Source organism: Limanda limanda, chromosome 4 (genome assembly GCF_963576545.1).
Source record: "Limanda limanda chromosome 4, fLimLim1.1, whole genome shotgun sequence".
Classification (NCBI taxonomy): domain Eukaryota; kingdom Metazoa; phylum Chordata; class Actinopteri; order Pleuronectiformes; family Pleuronectidae; genus Limanda; species Limanda limanda.
This window is the reverse complement of record NC_083639.1, coordinates 1457962-1466832: the sequence shown is the minus strand read 5'-3', so window position 1 is coordinate 1466832 and position 8871 is coordinate 1457962. Positions and strand designations below refer to the sequence as shown.

The 8871-nt window shown below is 42.3% G+C and overlaps 1 protein-coding gene across 1 annotated transcript; it reads right to left on the bottom strand.

Moving 5' to 3' along the window:
• Window positions 1–1904: 1904 nt before the first annotated feature.
• LOC133000686 (protein NYNRIN-like) lies at window positions 1905–8345 on the bottom strand. Its single transcript, XM_061070642.1, has one exon. The coding sequence runs from the start codon at window positions 8302–8304 to the stop codon at window positions 4078–4080; it is 4227 nt and encodes a 1408-aa protein (XP_060926625.1). The 5' UTR covers window positions 8305–8345; the 3' UTR covers window positions 1905–4077.
• Between the last annotated feature and the right edge of the window lie 526 nt (window positions 8346–8871).

Here is an 8871-nt window from a genome sequence, read left to right as displayed (position 1 = left end):
GTGTGTGTGTGTGTGTCAGTGTGTGTGTGTGTGTGCGTGTGTGTGTGTGTGTGTGTTTGTGTGTGTGTGTGTGTGTGTGTGTGCGTGTGTGTGTGTGTGTGTGGTTGTGTGTCCAGCAAGGATAAAAATAGGACCTGGGAAACTGATCGTTGGTGCTGAGCAGCAGTAAAAACCACACAGATCAGATTTCTATTCAGAACCTATATATACAGTCTATGCTCAGAACGAGGACAAGACCTTAAAAAACGAGATTTTGGAAAAGCTTCTCAAACGGATTCATTAATTTCTCTGAACGTTCCAATCAAAACCTCAACGAACAGTGAAACACTATATTGACTGGATTCCTCTTCATTTACTCCACAGTGTCAGATGCGGGGGTGCTGCTGCCACTAGATGTCGTTGTTACACTTCATTGTGCGGCACCACCCACTGAGGCCTCCCCCATAGGAGGGAATAAGCTCAATACATTAGAAACATGAAGTCCTGGACTTATCTGGAGCAGACTGGTCAGAATTTATAGACCCTGTGCTACAGTGCGGTTTGGAGAGCGTGCTCCCATTGTGTTGATGCATGTGGTGCGACCGTGAACTATTGATTGCAGTAAGAAATTCACTTAGATGATAAGTGGTGTCCTGGAATATGTATATTCATAAACATAAAGACCTCCATTTCGTAATGGCCAGCCATTTCTTAGCAGCCCGACAGCAGTGTGCCGAGGCCAGAGAGGTAAAATTGGATTGCACTTCCAAAGGGAAAGCATTTTTTTATACTGTTCCAGACGTTCACTGAGGGAAACCGGTACATTTGGTTTGCTCTTTTCTATCACCTTAACCATTTCTCATGTGCACGGCTTTCCGGAGGTGGCTCTGAGAAGCAGTTTAAGAAATTGGGTTTGTTAAGAAAATTAAAATATGGTAATTACAAGCTGCCACACAGAGCTATTTTCTATTCTTCACGAGGTAAATTAACTAAAGACCACAGGGCTTCTAAGCTGTACTCGACTATTGACACAAACAAAACCTTTGATTGCAGTAAATATATAAAAGAGTTTTTTATGCTTTGAATTATCTATAATTCATCAGAACAGGATCGAAGGAGGGTTTTAATCTTGTTTCATTTCTTTCAATTGTTTTTTATTAGGATTCTCGGGGCATTTCAATCTTTGTAATTCATAACTTCCATTGGTCAATAGAGAGAAACAAAAGCAACAAGAGACAACAAGAGCTAATTCCTCTTTTTTATTAATTCAGCTGTAGAGTATTCAAATATTGAAGCCGATCGGAGCTTATGGGTAGCTGGGATCAAACCAATCTTTAATGATTCGTATGTATGGTTTGCCGTCGACTAACAATAAGGCAAACAGTGATTATCATTTCACAAAAACAGATAAAGATTTGTTAAAGCACTGAGTTGTCATTTGCATTCACCTCAGTGTGAGATCAAACAAGACGAGGATTCCTGATGACATCATGAAATACCCACCGGCGCACTTTTAAGAAGATTAGCATATTTTAATTTTCCAATAAAATTACATTAGGAATCAAACATCAAAAGTTCTTCTGCTTTCAGGTGAATGTTGAATAGAGACTGGAGATGTTTTTGTTCTCGCCGGGTGTAATGATTAGTTGTGTTTTATAAAACCAGAGGAAGTACTTCTCTGATAATCTCTAATGCATATTGTTGAATCCTGTTAAATACACCTGAGTACACTTAGGCACCGCCAGGAGAAACAACAGTGTGTGGGTTAGAAATATCACTTGCATAAACCATTCTGAAAAATGTAATTGTATATAAAACAGGCTTGAATATAGTTCAAGTATTTTACATGATGTACGATAATGATCGCATTCGTAGGATACGTTTTGTCGTGGAATTTTACCAATAATCAAGCACAAGTCAGCAAGTGTTCTTCCTGGAGTTTTAATTCTACATCTGCAGATGGGCATCACAGTACAAATCACGGCAAAGATTTCATACAATGAGCAATGACATACAGAAGACACAGCAGTTTTAAACCTTCACAAGCTCCTCCTGTGAGAGGAACACATGTTTATCAATTAACCTCTTTGATCTTTACAAATAGGTGATCAGTATCCTGTCTTCTCCTCGGTCTCAGGCTCCTTGAGTGAACATCTGTTTACAAGCATCTCTTATCAACATTTTACAACCCCCTCACATCCCCTTTCCTGTGACCTCTTTGTTAGGTGACCCTGTAAGTGAGGAAGTCATATAACATCAGTTACTTTGAGAAACACCCTGATAACTAAGAGAATCCATTTGCTCATATTTCTATACATCAAAGTAGTTCCTTCCATCAATCAATGCCCAAATGTTAAAATTCCCACCACAATCTCCCCCCTTTGAGACCTTAAGGCTCAACATCCTCTATACAATTTTAAATCATCTCATCATCCTGAAAGGGAAGCGTCCAGGATTGATTAGTTTCAGGAAGTTGAACATATTGCCCAATCGTAGACTTAATGAGGGAAGTTACCATAGTCTTAACACAAGGAACAATAAAACATGCAAACAACACTAATACACAAAATGAAATCAGAATAGGCGTCAAAAATTTCAACAATACATTTTTCCAACCCGTTAGAGTAAACCATGATCCCCAGTTCCATCCTTCAGGAATTTGAGAGTCTTTGCTTTTCTCCTCGAACAATAGATCATTCAAATGGGAAACTATATGCGTCATATTATCAGAAATGTCAGGTATGTATGTGCAGCAATCGGTCCCAATTATGTGGCAAACACCCCCTTGACTTGCGAGCATTAAATCCAAAGCCACTCTGTTCTGCAAAGCCACATTCCTGATACCCTGAATACTGGGAGACAGAGATAAGAAACCTTCCCCCACTAGGGCTGTTAGATTCTCCAGTTCCATAGCAATCTCATCTATCTTGTGTGCGTTGTTCACAGTTCCCCACCAAGGTAAGAACCCTCCGAATCCTTTTTCTCCTGGAGACACTCTTACTGTGGAACGCTTATGTCTGGATGGCACATAATAGTGAGGATAATCTGTATGGAAGTGGGTGAGGTTAGGTGACAAGGTAACAGAAGGTACTAGTCTGGCAATATAACAAGTCCCACACCACCCCGGTCGGAGTGACTGGTAAACATATTTCCCACACACCCACACATGTTCCCTCAGAGACCCATACCCATCACTAGAAGGCATACTAACAACCGGGTTGTCATGACCTGGTCTGTTTAAACTGATGGTATTAGTTAAATTTAACTGAGCAACAAATGGCACGTTACCTCTACATGTTTCTGATGGTTCCCGATCCCATCTCAAACCACAAGTAGCTATAACTTTTTGCTTACATGGTGAAGTTCCCAGATAGTGATCCTCAGCCATAAAACATTGTCTAGTAAAACAAACAGTGCCTAACTGTCCGGTGGGGTTTATTGTCATCACAGGTTGGTGAATTTCCTGATCTGCCACCAAAGACATGTCCCAGAATCGAGCTGTGGAACCCCCATAATTAACTACACTGATATTCAGTAGTTTAAGTTTACTATTCATGTCTCGCACAGTCCTGTTCTTTAGTGAAAGCCCCTGAGTGAAAGCTATCAGTACTCCTAATGTCTCTGAGGTGTTTAGTGGGATGGTCTTAAGTGGGAGAGTAGTACCCACACCATGAGGAAGTTGTGCACAGACATAACAGCTCTCATTAGTGATTTTTCTAGCGATTACCTTCATGGTCTCATACCATGCATTATTTTCAGGTTTTATCTGTTCATCATAGGGGTCAAACGAAAGTTCTCTTTTGGTTATTTCTTTTATGCTCGAGTTGTTTTGGCTTGTTTTCCACAGCAGCAGTGGTAGGACGAAGATGACAGTCAGCAAGAACAGGGAGCACTTCCCTTCCTTCCAACTGCGCACCGCCCGCCCCATCAGATGCCACTGTTTGTCCGTCGGCGCCATTGAGTATCAGCAGTGTTCCTCTTGCAACCCTCTTAATCAGTGTGTCACTGAATTTTAGAGACTTGTAACTCTAATGGTTTCCACACCCCTTTCCTTGCGGGCATGAAACAATCGAAGGCTGGAAACACCACCTGCTGACATCAACGCACGTTCTGTCCTGAAGAATCCTCTCCTGGCTCAGGTACCCTCTTGCAATGGCTTGCATGTACCCAGGTTGCCCTCTCTGCGACCTTCACTGCCGTCTGCGTGGTGAGAAGAACTTGATAGGGCCCGTTCCACCGGCGTGCTCTCCAGCTTTTCCTCCTCAGGTCCTTCACCACAATCCAGTCTCCTGGTTTCAAATCATGCAGTTCACCGTCTATGGATTTTGGTAGGGCGTCTTTCACCTGCCTGTGGATATCAAGGAGAACAGAGGAAAGATTTACACAATATCGCAACATTTCATCTTCACATTGACTGGTCTGAGGAAGCTGCCTTTTAACAGGACCAATTCCTGTCTCCATTGGACGTGAAAAGAGAATCTCATAAGGACTCAAACCATTCTTACTTCTCACTCTAGATCTCATGTACATTAAAACAATAGGTAATGCCTTTGTCCATGTCAGCCCTGTTTCCTCACAGCATTTGACCAGTTTGTTTTTCAATGTGCCGTTTTCTCTTTCCACTGCTCCTCCACTAGCAGGATGGTAAGCACAATGTTGTCGCATATCGATACCCAAATACTCACCAACACTCTTTAAAGCTGCGCTTACAAATGGAGTACCATTATCACTGGATATCTTTCTTGGGATTCCCCACCGAGGAATGAATTCCCCCAGAAGTGCCTTTGCCACTGCTGAAGAATCCTGTTTCGATGAGGGAAAAGCCTCTACCCATTTGGAAAACATGTCAACCACAACAAGACAGTACTTCTTTCCCTCGCTTGGTGTTAGTTCAATAAAATCCATCTGTAAATGATCAAATGGTTCGTTTGGTGCTGGATGTGCACTTTGTGCAGTATGGATTCCTCTACCAATATTATTCGTAGCACAAATTACACATTTCTGACAGAATTTTTTTGAGTAGTTTGAAAATCCTTTTGTAAACCAATACTTCTGTATATCTGCTTGCATTCCCCCCTTTGACACATGGTCTTTACCGTGTATCAACTTAGCATAATAAGGAAACAGATATTTAGGTAAACAAGGCTTTCCATCTGGCCCACACCAAATTCCGTCAGTAACAGAACAGCCTGCTTTCTTCCAAACAACCTTCTCCTCTGGTGTTGCCCTCGCTTGCAGCTCCTGTAAATCAGCATTAGGTGTCACGGGCACATCCAAAACAAAAGCATCATTAACTGGCAGGCTACGTTTCGCTGCAGCCTTTGCAGCAATATCTGCTCTTGCATTTCCCCGTGAAACTGAGTCAAGTTCCCTAGTATGCGCTTCACATTTACAGATTGCAATCAGTTTAGGTAGCAACACAGCATCAAGAAGAGCAGCAACCAGGGTATGGTGTGTAATGGGTTTACCTGTAGAGGTTAAAAACTTTCTATTAGCCCAAAGTCTGCCAAAATCATGTGCCACACCCCATGCGTATCTACTATCAGTGAAGATGTTGACACTCTTGTCTCTTGCATATTTGCATGCTTCAGTCAATGCAACTAATTCTGCAGCTTGTGCAGAATACTGTGATGGGAGTGGTTCAGCTATGATTGTATCATACAAAGTTGTTACTGCAAAACCCACTTGGTTTCTACTAGTTGCTGGATCCCTTGATGCTGAGCCGTCCACAAACAGCTCCATGTCTGCATTCACCAGTGGTACATCCTGTAAATCTGGTCTGGGAGAACAAATTTCAGTTATTACTGCAACACAATCATGTGGCTCTCCATCACCTGGTGTAGGGAGGAGAGTAGCGGGGTTAAGAACAGTGCACCTCTTAATAGTGATGTTTGGCATTTCAAGTAACACTGTATTATATCTGAGCCATCTAGCTGTTGAAAGGTGAGAAGTTTTTTGTTCAAGCAAAATCATTGAAACAGCATGTGGCACCAGTAGCGTCAAATCAGCATAACCCACAACATCACGTGATGCAATCACAGCTTTCTCAGCAGCTGCTACAGCCCTAAGACAAGTTGGGAGTCCTGCTGCCACAGAGTCAAGTCGTGAGGAAAAATAAGCTACCGGTCTCAGTCGTCCCCCATGGTCCTGCAGCAGCACAGATGTCATATACCCGCCTCTTTCATCCACAGTCTGTGTAAAGCGCCTGGTACAGTCTGGTAGTCCTAATGTCGGAGGAGATTGCATAGCTAACTTCAAATCAACAAAAGCTTTCTCAGCTTCAGTTGTCCAGGTGACTCTGTTATTTGCAGTGAGGCCTTTTCCATACACAATTGCTGATAGTGGTGCCTCTATTTCAGCATAATGTGGAATCCATTGCCGACAATACGAAGTCATCCCTAAAAAACTCATGACTTGTTTCTTTGTTTCTGGCTTTGGGATAGTTTGAATAGCTTCAATTCGTTTGGATGAGAGGGTTTTACCCTCTGATGTGATTATATGACCCAGAAAGGTAACTTTTTCCGAAACAAATTGCATTTTAGACAAACTAACTTTATGACCATTTGTAGCTAAATGTTTGAGTAACGCCACTGTGTCCTGTACACATGTCTCCTTTGTGGGGGAACAGATCATTAAATCATCCACATACTGCAAAAGGGCACTACCTGCTGGTAGATCCAGTGATTCCAGATTGTCCCTTAATGCTGCATTAAAGATTGTGGGTGACTCACAATACCCCTGACAAAGGCGTGTAAATGTGTACATTTTTCCTTCAAAAGAAAATGCAAACCAGAACTGACTGTCGGGGTGAATGGGAATACTGAAAAATGCGTTTGACAAATCAACCACAGAAAACCATTTACTCTCAGATGGAACCTGTGAAAGAATAGTATGAGGATTCGGAACATTTGGTGCACGAGCCTGTACTGCAGCATTAACTGCTTGCAAGTCCTGCACAAATCTCCATCCTTGTGGTTGTCCAGATTCCTTCATTTTCCTAACAGGAAAAATAGGTGTTCGAACAGGAGATTTTTCACATGGAACTATCACCCCAGCCCTTAAAAGAGATTCAAAGACTGGTTTAATACCTTCCACTGCTTCCTTTTTCAATGGATATTGATTTTGACATGGTCTATATGATGATTTAGGGATTATCACTATTGGGTCTGCTCCTTTGATTAGACCCACATCATATTTGTGCTCAGCCCACACACATGACGGTACCTGATTCAATTCAGGAATGTCACTTATGTTTAACACAAAACTGAATCCTTCATCACTCATATCAAGAGGTTTTCCTATTTGCGGTGTATGTTTAACATTGACAAAATCTATATCAGGAATGAGTTCAACACTCCTGATTGCATTTATCACTGCAGAAAATCTCCTACGATTAACCTTCAAACCTCTGTGAAAATCAATATTAGGATCAGATGTTTTCTCCCATCCAGTAGCTGCATTACACCTTTTGGTCCAAGTTTCCAAGTCCTTCCATTCTTCCTGTCTGGGTTTGATTAGTGGAACATAAGGATCAGAATGTGACACTTCAAGCAAATCTTGTTTAAGTGAGTCAGTTAGAGCTACTGATACAACACAGTGGTTATTGTTCCAGTATAGCCAATTCAGCCTAAGTTTGTCTTCAACCTGGCCTTCTTTAAACCAGTTTTGCTCAAACAAATGATCTGATCCAACGGAGATGTGTGCTGTACAATGTAAGCTTTGTGTTGTCATAACATCTGTTAACACATCTGTACTAAGTGATTTTGCCTGTTGCAGAAGAGTGCTGTTTACAGCAGTGAGATCAGAGTCTGGAATATTCCATTGATACGAATATATTAAATCCTCTTTACCATGTTTCACAAACACTGATGTTTGTGGAACTCTACTTACGACTATACCTTGTGATGTTGAGATTAACATAATGCCCATCAAACACATCAAATCTCTACCCATAAGATTTACTGGACACCGTGGTGACAACAAGAATGAATGTTTAAAGCTCCCTTCAACCTCATCATGACAAGACAATGGTACAGTATATCTCTCTGTCACTGTAGTACCAGTTGCTCCAATCGTTCTGAGATATCTGGCACTCATTTTAGGAGTAATATCAAACTCTCCACATTTAATGACTGATTCTGTGGCCCCTGAATCTACCAAAAATGTGATGTCTTTACCACTCACTACAATCGTGTGTTCCGGCATCTGTTTATATGCATCATGTGAATATTTAGCATAAAGCTCAATGAGCCTCTCTTTATTAATCTCCTGCTTAAACTCACAATGATTAATAGCCTTCGTAATCATCTGCTCTGTGTCCAACATTAATTTACATGGTGTGTGTGTGTCAGTGTTCTTACGATATTGATGTGAGGGTTCAAACTCCCTCTCCGTCTCAACGTTTTCACCACCTGGATCCGTATCTGTCCTCAGCTCCCCCGCCAGTCAATCGCACTTTGTGTGCGGGTTATCAGGACAGTCCCTTGCCCAGTGTCCAACTTTGCCACAAATGAAACAAGCGTCAGATCTTCCACGTCCCCGTCCTCTTCCCCTCCATCGACCTCTCCCTCTGCCGCGGCCTTGTGTCTGATACGCCGCCAGCTGAGCCATCTGTAGCTGCTCTGTAAACTCAGACTTCTCTTTCTTTTTCTTACTGTTCAAGAGTTTTTCAGCATGGGTGGCATGTACTTCGACTTTCCCGAGATTTGCAGACTCCCAGGCGATGCAGTTTGTTTTCACCATCTCACTGATCTCCGGTCTGATGCCGTGGATGAAGCGATCCCTCAAGTGAGCTTCCCACGGGGTGATACGATTCTGCCCCCCCATGGCATCCGGCCTCTCGAGGCCACTATTTGTAGTGTGGACCTCCGAGAGCCTGTGGAGATAATCGGT